General features: G+C 37.7%; 2 protein-coding genes across 2 annotated transcripts; one reads left to right on the top strand and one right to left on the bottom strand.

Annotated features, from left to right (window-relative positions):
- Positions 1-395: 395 nt before the first annotated feature.
- On the top strand, positions 396-3,792 carry LOC113283225. The gene is made up of 3 exons (XM_026532411.1): positions 396-710; positions 2,852-3,201; positions 3,298-3,792. Exons 1-3 carry the CDS (start codon positions 481-483, stop codon positions 3,378-3,380), a joined length of 663 nt encoding a protein of 220 aa, XP_026388196.1. The 5' UTR covers positions 396-480; the 3' UTR covers positions 3,381-3,792.
- Positions 3,793-4,166: 374 nt separating this feature from the next.
- On the bottom strand, positions 4,167-7,125 carry LOC113283224 (G-type lectin S-receptor-like serine/threonine-protein kinase At1g34300). The gene has a single exon (XM_026532410.1). It carries the CDS (start codon positions 6,919-6,921, stop codon positions 4,459-4,461), a length of 2,463 nt encoding a protein of 820 aa, XP_026388195.1. The 5' UTR covers positions 6,922-7,125; the 3' UTR covers positions 4,167-4,458.
- Positions 7,126-16,022: the final 8,897 nt, after the last annotated feature.

Genomic DNA, 16,022 nt, shown 5'->3' with positions numbered 1-16,022 from the left:
GGCTTTTTATATGGAGTTCATTTTTGGTATGAACTCTGTTTTATATGTTTTCTGAAAAAATAAGTAGAAATTAACAGGAGTTCATTTTGACGAATGAACTGCTACAAAAAAAAATAAGTAAAAATTAACACGGAAGGCTATTTTTGTCTGTTTAATAGTTTTAAATAATTATGGACCAAACAGTAAAAACGTTTTCCCAAAGGACTAAACAGACATGGACCCACCTAAAAAAAGACCAAACGACCATTATTTTCCCATTGAGGAAATGCAGATATCACCAGCCGAAATCAACTTGTCCACGTGTCTCCATGTGTGTTTCACGCCTCTGTTATTTTCCCACTTCCCAGTCCAACCAATCCGATATTCAACTCTGCTTATAAAAGGATAACTCAATCAACACATTTGATAACCAGTGAGCAAACAGAAAACTCTAGAAACCTTAGAAATTTGAGAGAGAGAGAGAGGGGGAGAGAGAGAGAGATGGGCAGACCATCGGATAATATGATTATAGATGAAGCAGAGGCAGAGGCAGAGAGGATGATGAACATGATGATGATGAGTTCTTCAGCACCAGCCAACATGCCTCTCTTGTCACTAAACCATGTTTCATATTTGTGTAAATCAGTCGGTGCATCTGTAAGATTCTATGAACAAGTCTTGGGGTTTGTACTTATCAAACGTCCTTCTTCCTTCAAATTCCAAGGAGCTTGGTAATTTTCTGTCCTCAAAACTCAAAAATTAATTCACTGTCATTTTTTCTTTGTTTGAATTCAAGCTTATATCTTTGTTACTCCAATCCGCCTCATGAGTTACGTACAGAAAGTTTTTCAAGGACTAATGGCTCCATTGGGAACTCTGGGTGAGTTATTTCCAGAGAATAAGAGACCTTTTAATCTAAACAATTTAAGATCTTGTGGTGGTAGTTTGAAAAAACACTGTTTTGGTTGAATAATCCTTGGATTTGAAAAAAAAAAATCCCAATCCGCCTGGGCTAGAAATCAAGTGCATACTAATATTTGACTGCTCTTCTGTTCCCAATTTTAGAAACTTAGAGCAAATCCTGTTTAGGCTAATCTGTACTCCAAAATGAATTAGTTAGTCCTAAGATAGGCCATTATGAAAGTAGAAACTACTTGGTGTTGCTCAAACTACTTTCAGATAGACACTATAAGGCAGCCAAAATGAATTAGTATAAGTTCTGAATGACAAATTGTCTGAAGAAACTCACCAAAACAGTAGAATTATGCCGTGCCGTTATTTCTCATAATACGCTAAATACAATAATTACCATTCCATTTGAAGCCACAAAACTTATACTAATATCAGTAAAATTATTTTTGTCGGATGGGGACAATGTCACTAAAATCATTTGATTTGATGGTGATACCATGAACTTGTCCGACGGAACTCAGCGTAGTACCCGAAAACCGAAAAAAATAAAAATCCGTAAATAGTGTACCCCACAAACAAATTATACGAGAGGAAGGATTCCTTCGCACTTTTATTATCACACTATCTCACAAATTGGACGTTATTTTTATGAATAAACACCAAACCGTAACGGATTTAAAACTAATATTTTGCGGAAAATGGGTCATTCGTCCAAATATTTTTAAAACATGGTTCAAATGGACGAGTAAAAATTAGTATGGGTGAAATAGACACCAAAAAAATAGCAAGGATTAAGCTGGATTCATCCTGACTTAAACTTAAAAAATAGCAAGGATGAAACTGGATGCATCCTGATGTAAATTAAAAATAAAAAAAATATTTGAAAATGGGTAGGATGAAACTGTTTACATCCTGGCTATTTTTACATTTTTGTCCATTTAAACAGTATCAAAATCTAAATGTCCTTTGAACCCAGGAATTATTGATTTTGGTCTTTTTAACCAATTTTGTGAATATTTTGAGGATATGTTCCTCTTACCAAATTCTACATGCCTACCAAAAATGAGTGCATTCCGAAATATAAAACCTCACGATCTACCGGTCTTAATATCGACGGCCAGAAATCCGTTGATTTTCAACGGCTCATTTTCAAAGTAGTAAATGGTGGTGTTATACTTCTCGGAATACACTCATTTTTGGTAAGAACGTAGATATCTGTAATACTGACATATCCCCAAAATATTAGCTTCAAATTCGTTACGGTTTGATTTTGATTCGCAAAAATAAAAACGTCGAACGTTTGATATAGTGTGATAATAAAAGTGCGAGGGAATCTCTCCTCGTTATACAATAAGTTAAAATAATAAATCTACAGCCACATCATCTCGACACATGTATGATTCCCTTTTGACGTATTTAGATGGTTGATAGTGATTCCCATCCACACAGGAACAGTTGATCATGATGGCTCTTTGTGCATGAAATAAAAATTTGTCATCTGTATGCTCTTCTTGCATACTCTAGTGAGATTCGGCCGCAGACTGCGCACAATAAAGGGTTGGTTTTTTGGTGTAACTGTTCTTCTTTAAGATTTCACTACGACAGAGTCATGTGAGCTTATTAAAACTTTGACATTCAAGTGCTTTTATTTGTGTCCACAACCATTAAAGTTATCAGGAATCGTTTTACAATTTCAGTCTTTTTAAGTACACAACCGACAGTTTAAAGGTCTAGTTTTGTAAACAGTTAGCTGAAAAAACATTTCGGCCCCCTTAACAGTGTTTTTCCATACCAATAATCAGGCATTAGTACCCTTTGCCCACTTCCCACCGACAAGGGAGTCCTACGTTAGGGTCATCCTAATTGTATGTGTATGGTCTAGTCCAACTTCATTGCTGTTCAGCAATCTCTGGTACCATCAGTTGAAATAATTTTGCTCAGTCATTTTATTTTTTTTAAGGTTGTTCAACTATGGCATCGGGATCCATTTGTTGGAGTGCAATTCACCAGATGACATTAGAAATAAGAAAGGCGCTGCGATAAATCCTAAAGACAACCACATATCATTTCAGTGTTCTGACATGAAGTTGGTGATGAGGAAACTGGAAGGAATGAACATCGAATATGTGACGGCGGTTGTGGAGGAAGGTGGGGTGAAGGTGGATCAGCTCTTTTTCCATGACCCAGATGGATACATGATTGAAATTTGCAATTGTGACAATCTTCCCGTTCTTCCCCTTTCTTCTTCCTGCCCGATTAAGAAGAAGCTTCCTCAGACTCCAAACATGCGCCACATTGCATCTTTATCTGGTGAGCACTCTCTGTGCCGTTCATTTCATAGTTGTAGAAAAGTTGCATTTATAAACACATATCTGCCTTCTAAACCTTCTTCTTTATGTGTTATAGGCAAAGCCAGAAGTTGCGCAGGAGAAGTCGAGGATAAAATGTTGGAGAATTTGTTCCAAGACTTGATGGACCTTTCCTTTTAATGACGAATATGAATGGATTGCCTAGTACTACAATATGAGAGGAACATTTCAAGTATTTGCGTATCAAGAAACTAGGATAAGTGAGATTTCCCTAGTTGATTGTTTTGTGATTTTCTACTTCATTGTATCTGGAGACATCAGTAATAATAACCCATAGCTAGGCTCAGTAACTAGCATGTGAGATCATACAAGTTCTTCAGAGTTACTGAGTAACTTTTGTATTTGGTAAATGTTGTAATCAGTGTAGGTTGAAACATTCAATCGTGTAATGTTTGTTGGGTGAGAGTAAAGGATTTGATGTGAACAACTGGGTTGCATGGGTACTGAATAATGGAATCATGCAAGGCAAAATTGAAACATCGACAAATGTATAAGAAAAATGATGAATATCCCAGGACCCAAATTGTTCTCAGCTTTATCCAAGATGTATAGAACCCTGGTTGATGCACTGATCATCTGTGTAATGTCAGTATCGCTTCCTCTCACCCATTCTTATTGTGTTTGTCACTTCCACCAGAAAACTTCCAGAATTCTGCAAATTTTCTGAAATGTTGTTGCGAATTACAGATGATTTAGAAACTAGAAGAAAACTTGCCTGTTTGCAACATTTGTAAAATGTTATATGCCTACAGGCCTTCACAGATAATGCACAGTCTAAGAAGTTGCCTTTATGCGCCTTACAGAGCACAAAACAACAGCAAGGAGCTTATGCCTCAAATTTTAATTTCGAGGGCATCTAAATAGCAAAGCTGTTCGTCAAATCGGGCGCTAAATGACAATGTAACAGATAGGAGTAACAGCTACACATTCATTTAAACATTGCTTGCAACACACATGTGAAACCATACAGACATGGCTTTTTCGATATATAGAACCTAAACAATCTGACCCAAACGAATAAAGATGAGAACAACCTTCTATTCCTCATCTGACATGGTTAAGGTATTGAGTATATACATTAAAATTTTATTTGATGACTGCATAGAACATTTATACTCTACAAATAATCTAGTATAATTACCGGGTACCTGGTTCTTTATTATTCCGCAAATCAGCAATTCTATTGGAAATTGCTGAACTAGATAGATGTCAGATCCCTCGAGAATCTAAGAGATGATGATGTGGAGGAGGGAGCACGAGCTGAAGTAGCAATGGTTGAGGAAGCAATTATGCTGTCACTAACACTCATGGTCATTCCACCAACAGACACTTCTGACGCGGCCTTTGGAATTGGTGGCCTCTCAATTTCAGTGATGCCTTCAAGCATCTGCACTACTTTTCCCATTTTTGGTCTTTGAGATGTCTGCTCCTGAATACACCAAAAGCTTACCTGAATTGCTCTTAGCACTTGCTCCATGTCTAACTCATTCTCTGAGAGTCTTTTATCAATGATGCTGAAAATATTACCTTTCTCAAACTCATCATATGCCCACATGGAAAATTTCTTCCAACCTGTTTCCTCCGAGACATCGAAGTTCCTTCGACCACTAACGATCTCTAATAGGACCATTCCGTAACTGTAGACATCGGATTTTGATGTGATAGGAAGGTTAGCCACCCATTCTGGAGCCAAGTAACCTCTTGTTCCTCTGACACTAGTCAAAGTTCGCCGATGATCTTTTGGATTGATTAGCTTTGAAAGGCCAAAATCAGAGACTTTCGCATTGTAATTATCATCCAACAGAATGTTTTCTGGTTTTATGTCACAATGTACAATGCAGTCTCGACACTCCTCATGCAGATAGGTTAACCCCTTTCCAGTCCCCAGTGCAATGTTGAATCTACTTTCCCAGTTCAATATTTTCCCTGAATTTCCATCCGCCGCGAAAAGAAAACCATCCAAGGACCCATTTTTCATGAACTCGTAAACCAGAAGCCTGTGGCGACCTTCGGAGCAGAACCCGACCAATCTCACCAAATTCAAATGATGGGTGCTGCTTATGGTTGCAACTTCCATTCGAAACTGTTTTTCTCCTTGCTCAATTCCTTCTAGCTGTTTCACTGCAACTACTGATTTATTGGCAAGAATCCCTTTATAAACAGTCCCAAAACCTCCAGACCCAAGTTTCTCCTTAAATCCCTTGGTTGAACTATGGAGGTCACTGAATGAGAATTGGACGGGAGCACCAGATGCATATTCCAGTAGCGCATATTGCGCCGAAAATGAATTGAATTTTGGGCTATTCCTGCAACACCAAATCCATAGACCACCCTCCAACAAAACCACAGCAACTACAGTAACTAAAACCGCAACCGCAACTACCCAACCACGAAATTGAAATGATTTACCACTCAGCGCCGCAGTAAGAGCAGATGGAGGTGGATTAGGGTCCTCTGATCCGCATATCTTAACATATGAAATACTAGGAATAGTAGGCGAGTGATACGCACTAACAACACTTGTTGTTTTATAGTAACATACTCCTGTTCCATCAGAAAGAGCTGTTGATGCAATACATGTGGGATCTTTCAGGCAATTCGACTTGCATCCCGCTGTCCCAGCATTAAAGAGCTGAGAAGAGAGTTCAGGTTGATAAGTGAGATACATAGTATTATCTAATTCCATCATGGTTAAAGAACTAGAACAGTTTGTTATATCCGACTTCCTCTTGCACCCTTTTCTACTATCATTTGGATCTGCCAACTCGAAATTTCGAGATGCACAACCACAAACAGGACTTGTATCATTATAACTACAAACACCCATGTTGCCGCACCACCCATAAACTAAACACTGATCTACAACAGCTGCCCATCTCTCAATTGCATTCCCACCCCCAACAGAAGAATACATTCTCAAATTCCCATCAGAATCAAGTCTTAAGAATCTAAAAAGATTAGTATCACCAAAATCACTACTATAAGCTACTCTAACAGAACTCTGAAGAGTAATATCACTAAGCTGTAAAATCCCAGTATCAGAAAGACTCAAAATTGGAGATGTTAAGTTTGAATTGATTGATGAATTAAGACCTTGGTTCCAGTACAGAGTTTCTGTATTCCATCTGAGTGTAAGATTACCAGACTTTGTAAGATTGAAAGAATAAGGCCCAGATTTTAGAGTTTTAGAAGTAGTAAAATTCTGTCCTGGTAAGATTGTATCAGTTGGATTATCAAAACTAGACCAGAAAACAGTTGAAGCATTCCTCAAAGCTAAATTACCTGAGTTATCAAGTGTTGCTATTGTAACTCCAACATTAGCTGTATTTGATTCCCAAAGAACTGTGCTTGAACTATTGATTAACCGGAGATTCCCATTTCTGAGAAATTCAAAACGTGAATTTGAATCAACTATACCAGAATCACCACCTGCTTTCCATATGGGTATGCCGGAAAAATTGATGGCAACAGAGTAAAGAGGAGGAAATGAAGAGACAGGAATGAAACCCAGAGAGAAAGTGTTGTTTGGTGAATCCCATTTGATGTTTTGATTGTTGGGTTGAATAAATGAACCTAATTCTATATCTGCAAATGAAATTGTTGATAGAAATGATAAGATGATGAAGATTGAGAGGGAAACAAAACAAGGGTTCTTCACCATATCTCTCTTTCTGTGTGTGTGCAACTTCTCTATTGAAAATCCTCTGTTTTCTACATGAGAATAATCTCTGGTCTTGTTTCTGATTTTTCTTTGTTTTACTCTTTCTCACTTGAGAAGAGAATCAGGGAAGTCAAGAAAAAACAACAGGAGACTTTGACGAGAAGAAGAGGATTTCATTTTCATGGCAGTGGTGACACTGCACCTAAATAGCTCAACTGTCATTTAATTCCTTGGAGTACTCGTAATAATTCAACCAAGTGGGTTGACTTGACAATTGTTTACTGGGTTAAGATTCTGAACTACAGTGGGTAACATTTATCTGGGTAACATTTATCTATCTAATTTACTTTGTTTGGATAGAGATATCCGTGAGAAATGATTAGTTGACCGTGGGAAAAACCGGGAGAAATCTCGTGGTACTAATAGGGATGGGATCCTGGTGATTGTGGGATCCACCCTTATTACTCACACGTGATTTTTTCCGATTTTTCCCACGATCACTGTAGCACTACTTTATATCTGGTGACACCTCATTATTGATATATAGTAGTAATTCATGAGAGATGTCAAAATGAAAATGAACAATTTTTGATCAGGATTGATATTGGAGATACCAAATCGTTTGGGGATTATCCAATCCATATAACTAGTAGTATCGCCTTTCAATACTTTAGATTTCTTTTTTTTTTTTAGTCAAAGGCCTAAAAATGTTAAGAGTCTGCCTCAACTAGGACTTGCAATATACCTCTGAAATCCGTTTCCGAAAATTCGACTTCCTATAGGTTTTAATCTGGTATATCGGATACCGGACATATTATTGGATTTTCCTTCTTAACCCTATCGGGATCGGATGAGGGTCATTCCGTCAGGCTAATATCCAACATCTGATAGCCTAGGGGTGTACTTGTAATTTCCAACTCTCAAGTGTTAGATGTTGAGAATCACTCTTTGAATCTTTGGACTCTTTAACATTTTTTTCTCATTCTTAACAGAAAGAGATCGAGAGATCAAGAATCAGAATTACTGTTTTCTCCTTCATTCTCGAGTTGAGCTTACGCTCGACTGTAGTGTGGCCCTTGGAATTGAGTAATTGAAGAAAGAAGTGATTTTGATGAGATGCTGACGAGATGAGGATTTATCTTTGCTAAATTAATTGACGAATTAAACTTGATAACTGCACTTTCTCTTCGTTCATATTGTCATTGTCGTCACTATGTTGTTATTATCTTAGTCCTTCACTGGAGTTTTAATTCTACTTGAACTTGTTCTCTTCGTACTTGCTTTTGGATTGCTTCTTTGCTGGTGGTGCCGATCGTTCTTCGTTGAATGGTGATGTTGTGATGGTTGGTTAGTTGGATCTAGCGAGTTGAATCATTCTTTTGTTAGTCTAACTGGCTTGATCGCAAATTCGCTCTCGTAAAGAATTGCTTACTGGTTTTAATTGTGATACTGGTGATCTTGTTAGTGGTGATAAGAGTTTATCTTTCATAGTTGTTGATGATGTAACTTGGCCGCTATTGAATCATGAAAATACTAAGAGAAAGATTGAATCATGAAACCGGATTTTATCGGAATAAATTCTCATATCCAATAACTTATCCTACCTTATCAATATGGAATTTTTGGATTCTGCCGGATATTATCGGATACCGGATATCCGATAATCCTTAACCTTAACCTTATCGGTATTGCCAATATCCGACGGATATTTATCCGTTGCCAGCCTAGCCTCAACATTTAACAGAAGATAAATAGAAGATATAGATCAGAACATATATAGCGGTATTCTTGGCCAAGTTGCCAAAGAATGTGCAGCATTGTGCATCCATCCGTCCGTTGCCTTCAAAATTGGTCAATCAAATCTTCAGCATTACTTTCCACTATGATGTGAGTGAGATGAAACTCCATAGCCTTTCTCAGGACAATCCAAATAAACCTGGTTTATGCTTATTCTGGAGAGTAGACTTCAAAAATGATAGCAATACAAAAGCAAGGTTTAGACTTATCAATACAATACAATTACATAATTAACAAGCCAATGAAGAAGTCGGTCATGCAAAGAAGAGTTAACAAAACTACTAGTGCGCAAACACAAAGGAGAGGAGAACTAAACAGAGGAAGAAAAAGAGCAAAACACCAAAGCATGCATAATAGATTCATTACAGGATAAATATCTAGAACAAAGAACAGAATAATGCGCACTCAAGATTGAAGAACAGTTCTAGCAGGTAAAGAATTTCTAGAAGCTTTTCAGATACATATTTGGATACAATAAGAGACTTTTGTTTTCCAAATGCATTTCAAAGAGTGTTGCTTGGGGAAGGCTTTCGATCTCTTAGACTCAAGTAGGCATATTTTAGATCCTAAACTTTCCATTCTTCGAAAGATCCCAAGACCTCAAGTCAGCAGTTCGTAGCTGGCTTAAGAGAATGCTGAATTTTTTTTGTACAAAAGCATTGTCAAACCTTCTGACCTTGGAGATTTTCTCCCAAAAAGTCCTAAAGTCAGGAGTGCATATTGGTATTATACTTCGTAACTCAATCTACCAAGATTGTAAAATAACTTGTATATTATTCCTTGACACTTTGATCATAATAAGATTATCAAGTCTCTAATACTAGAGTTTCATGTGTATAACTTCACATGTTATGTTTTAAATCTAAACGACTTGAAAGAAACTATATGGAAATGGAAGCAAGTCAAATCTTGTATTACTAACCTCAATCTCAAGGATGATGTCTTAGTAGATGTCCAGGGTGTTAGTCCTCAAGGGAGTTGGGGGAGTTGGGTGTAGTTGGGTTTTTTCCCGTTAGTCGTGGGGGAGTTTGAAGGAGTCTCTCAAAATCTTCGTTAGTCGTGTGAGAGAGTTTAGAAGAGTTTCCCAAACTCCCTAGTAAACCCCGTTAGTCTTGGGGGAGTTTGAAAGAAACTCTTGAACTCCCTATTAGTGGTAAAAAATAGAATGCTAGGGAGTTGGTTTTCTTTGGGGAGTTCTGGGGAGTTGTAGGGAGTTTACAGTGTATTTTTTCCTCACTCCAAATCTCTCGAAAGAGTAGAGATTTTGGGAGAGTCTCTAAAACTCCCTACACTCAAAACACCAAACTCTCTCAAACTCCCTATACTCTCTTACACTCCCTCAAAATCCCCAAGACCCAAAATACATTGAACTCCCCCCAACTCACTCGTGGACTAACCCCCTGGTCGATACGTCTTCGGATTATTCAAGTTTTCAAGATCACTACTTGTATGTCTCAACATTTCTATACTTTCTAGTCTAACATAACGAAGTTGACTATAGTAATCTAATCAAGCGATTTTTGTGTTTGGATACTAAAATATGACAACCAACCTTGACATACCAACGCTTGGAGGGTTCAATTGAATAATTCTCTAACAATGATGTAATGTATGGATGCTACTTAGCCTAAATAGTCATTCTCTGACACTTTGCAAGAACCATGCCAGAGCCATTTAATGTGGATTCAGATGGGGAATATAAGTTCTGGATATTAATTGGAATTCTGTAGCAGCAATGGGTGAAGAGTACGAGGAATCAATGGGAGAAGGCGGTGAAGATGGAGAAGAAAAATAGGATGGTTATAGAGGTTATGGTTCTCATGTATCTTCGAGCAGCGACCATAGTGATGATTTCTACTATGAGGAGGAGTACAATAGTGACAATGACGATGATCAATAACGATCATTTGAAGAGCATTCAGAAGAACTTTTGAGAGAGGATGAGGAGGTTTACAATATTTGAATCCATAAGAATATCTTAGTGAAAATTCACAAGGGTTTTCCATATGCTTATGATAGACGCATTTTTGTGTCTATTTTGCTATCAATTCACTGTAATGTTAGTACCCGATTTTGTGCTTATTTTGCTATTTTATGTATTTGTAGGTGTTTTTGGTGAAATAATCTTTTATGGAGAAATTGGCTCGAAAAGCTACTATGGGCACCCCAGAAATGTGTTAAAGGCAACCGAAGGAGTTGATAAGGCGCCCGGAGGAGTTTTTGCAATTTACAACCCAAAATTACTTCTTATACCCCATAAATTTCTATTCGCACCCCAAGAATTACTAAATGTAACACAGATTGCTAAAGGGGCACCGGATCTGGTTGAGGGGCAGTCATCTTCTTCGTTTGAATTTCAAATTTTGGCGGGAAAATGGGTGCAGAATTAGGGTTGAAGATTTGAAAAACGCTGAGTTCAAATGGGTTTGTTCTAATGGGATAAACAAGGCTGGTAATATCCTCTGTTTCGATTGGAATTGGCTAGAATCATGGATCTGAAGCAACACAGTTTTGGCGGGAAAGTTGTTCTTCACGGACCAGAATTAGGGTATGAGAATTCGAAGCTTTGTAGTGACATTGAATGGCTGTACTTGTTTGGGATAACTCCATTGAGTGAAACATGGCCGGTAAGGGTCTTAGAATCGATCCAGGTTGGCTGGATAGTTGGATTCAAAGCAAACAGGGTTCACTGGTTCGGCTGTATCTGCGTGTATCTGTGGAAGTGATTTGGCTGAAATTTAATCGGACTTTTGGTCGGAATTGGTTGTTGAATGACCTGTTTCATTCAAACAGGGAAGGTACATGTGTTGGAATTGATTAAATATGGCTGCAACGTGGAGATTGGTTGAAACAGGGAAAGAATATACCCAAGAGATATTTTTGGAATTTTGTTGAGATATTTTTGGTGGTAGCATGTGGATGGATAGAGTTTAATTCATTCAAGATTCGTGTATCAAAGTAGTTGGAACATGAGAGCGCGTGAGGAGATAAAAAAAAGGAAGAAAATACTCGTACCTTGCATGGAGAATAATCAAAAATATTTTGCATTTACTCGAGAGATTTGGAGTCGCTATGGGTATAAATAAGTTGTTGGGGAATACTAGAAGGGATAGTGAGAGTTGGGGGAAAGAATAGAGTGATGCAGAGAAGAAATAAGAGCTCGCAGGAAAGGTTTCTGCTGCTGCAGAGACTCAAGAACACGAAGAACATAATCCAGCAAAAGACAACTGTTAAATCTGCTGCAAGAAGAACTATCGTTCTTGCTACAGTAAAATATCATTGTAATGAATAATTCGCAACTCTTATAAACGTTGTAGTTTTCTGTTTTCATTATTCTTCTCTCTTTTCACCATTGTAAACACATTTTTGAGTTATGAATAAATATTTTGAGCGTTTTTCACCATGTGGAGCTAAACCCCATCACTGGGACAATGGAGGAAGCCATTTTTCGTCACTATGGTAAATAAAATTAATTTCTTTTATGACTTTTTGCATTAAAATAAATTGGTTCATGCTTTTTCTTAATTAGTTGTTACTTCATTTGATGGTTTATGCTTAGAGTAAGTTCTTTTGATAAGCCATGCTTAAGATTTACAATTAATATTTTAGAAGTCTACTTTAGGCAAAGTAAAAGCGTCAATAAATCTTCATCATAGGAGCTATAACTGTCTAGAGTTGATTTTTGAACCACATTGATATGGAAATTGGTGGAATCTTGAGTCCTAGTAACTCTTAATCTTGTTACTTTCTTTTTCATATTTTTGCTAGTTTTAATATTTTCTTTTATCAAGTCTGAAATCACAATCTTCCCAAGTCCGAGCGAACGATACTCTACTTACCACTGTAAAAACTACATCAGTTTTTGGCGTCGCCGACGCGGACTTGCCTTTAGGTTAGGTTTTAGATTTTAATTCTTTTTTAGGTTTATTTGTTTTGTTTATTTTGTTAGATTTTACTTTGGGTATTTTTGTTTTTGGTGTGCAGGTTTGCTGGAAGCTAAAAGTGGAAAGTTGGACTTGCATAAAAGAGTACAGAAAATCCAAGATTTATATTTATTTTTGTTAATTTTTATTTTTGTACTTGTATATAATTTTTGTTAGTATTTTATTATTATAAAAAAAACACGTTGCACACACCAATTGCATCGTCAGAATTACCGAATTTAGGAAACCTGTGGAAAAGTACGTTGAACCCGTACCTTGGGCCTTATGGGAGTTACCAGCCGAAATTCCACAAGCCTCAGCCTCGTAGCTTTAGGTATATTTTGCTGAGGTATCCCAAGAGTACCTAATTTAGTAAACCCTGCATTTGCATGTGCACGATTTCTTGCTGAACAATAGTATTGTTTCTTGTGTATGTACCGTTGGAAACGGGTAGGAGATAGACTTCAGGATAACGACCTTTTTAATTTGAGTCCAACCCGTTACACGGATTTAGGTGGTACTTTTATTTTTGCCTAAATGGTTAATGAAAATGATGATGAGGTCCCGGTAAAAACTCTTAGAGATCGTTTGAACCCGTCTAGATTAGTTCGTGACCAAGGTGTAGTTATACCAGCTTCTACGATCCAATTTGATATTAGACCCGAGACTAGTGGGATGCTTTGTACCTTTAGGGGGTTAGATAATGAAAACCCGTATACCCACATAAGAGACTTTGAAATGATTTGTGACAAAATGAACTATCCGAATGTCTCCAAGATGTGCTTAGGTTACGTTTGTTTCACTCCTCTCTCTATGATAAATCCAAAGACTGGTGTCCTTTTATTCCATCTAAAAAAATTACCACCTGGGATGGTCTTGTAGAGGCATTTGTTAAGAAATTCTACCCACATCATAAGACTGCTGCTGTTCGAAAGTCTATCCAAACCTTTAAGCAGAAATTAGGTGAAAAACTTCATGATTATGTAGCAAGGTTTAGTGAATTGTTATACCAGTGTCCACATCATGGCTTTGAAAAATCCCACATGGCCCAAATTTTAGATGAGGGCCTTGATAGTGAAACCCGTATGCAGGTAGAAACAGTTAGTGGTGGAGAATTTACTCATCAAGACCCAGATGAATGTTTTGACGAGTTCATTGAGTTAGCTGAGAAAACTAGGCAATGGGATTCAATGAGAGAACCAGAAATACCTAAAAATGCTATCCATAGGATCGATAGAGTTGATTATGGGTCCGATATTCTTAGGCGTCTAGAAGCCTTAGAAATGAATCAAGGGTCACACCATGCTAGATACGAAGAGAAATCCCATGCTCTTTATAACAACTCTAGGTTTGAAAACCGTCAGAGATTTGATCCTTATTCTGAGACCTATAACCATGGTTGGAGAGACCATCCTTATTTTTCATGGTCTAAGGGCCAGAATCAAGGCCAGTATAGTAATTCTCGCACTCCCATAGGTTTTGGGTATACTAAGAACCATTTAGGGCCATATCAGTATCAGAACCTGTCGGATAAAAAAATCATGAGCTTAGAAGAGTCTCTCACCATATTATCTCATAACACTATAATGTTTAAGCAATCGGTTGAGAAAGGTTTACAGGAAAACTCTCAGGCTATTTGCGAGCTAAAAACCCAGGTTAGTCTAATTGCCGAGTCTTTGAAAGAGAGAGAGAAAGGCAAGTTCCCTAGTCAACCACTACCCAATTCTAGCGGAATTCATGAAGCATCCTCTAGAGAGAATAAGTTCAATCATGTAAACTCTGTAACAACCCTTAAAAGTGGTAAAACGGTAGACAATAAGGTTTCCATGTCTAATAGTGGACATAATGTAGAACCTCATTCTAGTCCCCAAGATGAGCCCCAAGAGGAGCCACTAGCTGAAGAGACTGATAAAATTTCTAGTGATGCCAATATGGTTCCCGATAGGTCTCATTTTGTGCCCAGAGCCCCATATCCACATTTGTTAGTTCCAACAAAGAGGGAGTCGACTTTCAACGAAATAATGGAGATATTTAAGCAGGTCAACACTAACATCCCTTTATTAGAAGCAATTAGGCAAATGCCTGCTTATGCCAAGTTCCTTAAGGACCTTTGTACACGAAACCGTAAGCTTAATGTCCATAAGAAAGCCTTTTTAGCTGGTCAGGTAAGTTCAATCCTTCTGAACCAAACAACCCCTAAGTATAAAGACCCTGGATGCCCACCATATCTTGTACGATTGGTAATCACATGGTTGATAAGCCATTACTTGACTTAAGAGCTAGTGTTAACTTACTTCCTTACCATGTGTACACCCAGCTAGGTCTTGGAGAGTTGAAACCGACAAAAATGACACTACAATTAGCTGATAGGTCTGTCAAAGTACCTCGTGGTATCATAGAGGATGTTCTGATTGAGGTTGATAAATTTATTTATCCAGTGGATTTTGTTATTCTAGACACCCAACCTGTTCAGGACCCTAGTGCTCAAATACCGGTAATTTTAGGTCGCCCATTTTTAGCGACGTCCAATGCTATCATCAACTGTAGGACCGGACTTATGAACATATCCTTTGGTAATATGACCACTGAACTAAATGTATTTAATGTTACTAGAAAACCTTCTGATGAATTAGAGGAAGTGAATATGATTAGCACTTTAGTTCAGGATAATTGGGACGACATTCTATTTGATGATTCCTTAGATGAATTTGATGAGACAATTCTCTTAAGTCAGACAGATGAATACACTGTAGAACTATAAGAAGATCTCGAGTACTTTAAAGACCCTACAGACCCTGAAATTCAAGCCATAGTGCTAGGCCTTACGGAGAATAATGGTGACCCTAAGTCTGGGGGTAATGATATAGAAGAAGATCTTGAGTATTTTAAAGACTCGGAGGATCCAAAAATTCAATCAATAGTGCGAGGTTTGTCTGAAAATACTGAATACCCTAAGTTTGGGGGTAGTGATGGTCAAGTATCCCCTTTAGAAGTCCCTAATTTGGGACTCGAGCCTAGTGTACCTGAGGTATTACTTGAGTCTCTTCCGACTCCACAACGTGATCCTCCTGATACTGTCCAGGAGGAAATCCATCTATTAGAGACCTATTTTTCGGATGAGTCTATTTGTCAAGACACTCATATGAAGACCAAGTGGGACCCGCAGATAAACCCAGTCGTCTTACAAGAAATGTTGGATCAGGTTTTGCTATACTTGTTTATTTATCTAATCTGGTGCAGTTGTCTCATAATTGTGGCAGTTTTATTTAGTATTGTTGATCCACAGTTGTTTCAACTATTGATATATGATATGAAAGGTAATTAGCCATTTTGTGGTATTTGACGTCTGGATGAAGATTTTAAACTTATCACTAATTGGGA

The sequence above is a fragment of the Papaver somniferum genome, chromosome 5 (genome assembly GCF_003573695.1).
Source record: "Papaver somniferum cultivar HN1 chromosome 5, ASM357369v1, whole genome shotgun sequence".
Lineage (NCBI taxonomy): Eukaryota > Viridiplantae > Streptophyta > Magnoliopsida > Ranunculales > Papaveraceae > Papaver > Papaver somniferum.
Note: the sequence above shows the minus strand (reverse complement) of the source record. Positions and strands in the feature narration are given on the sequence as shown.

What these genes read in the sequence shown, in the direction of transcription:
- LOC113283225 (XM_026532411.1), top strand. Translation starts at nt 481, where the DNA reads ATGGGCAGACCATCGGATAATATGATTATAGATGAAGCAGAGGCAGAG. An exon ending in TTCAAATTCCAAGGAGCTTG is followed by an intron (nt 711 to 2,851) that starts GTAATTTTCTGT and finishes ATTTTTTTTAAG; the next exon opens with GTTGTTCAACTATGGCATCG. An exon ending in CCACATTGCATCTTTATCTG is followed by an intron (nt 3,202 to 3,297) that starts GTGAGCACTCTC and finishes TATGTGTTATAG; the next exon opens with GCAAAGCCAGAAGTTGCGCA.
- LOC113283224 (XM_026532410.1), bottom strand. Translation starts at nt 6,921, where the DNA reads ATGGTGAAGAACCCTTGTTTTGTTTCCCTCTCAATCTTCATCATCTTA.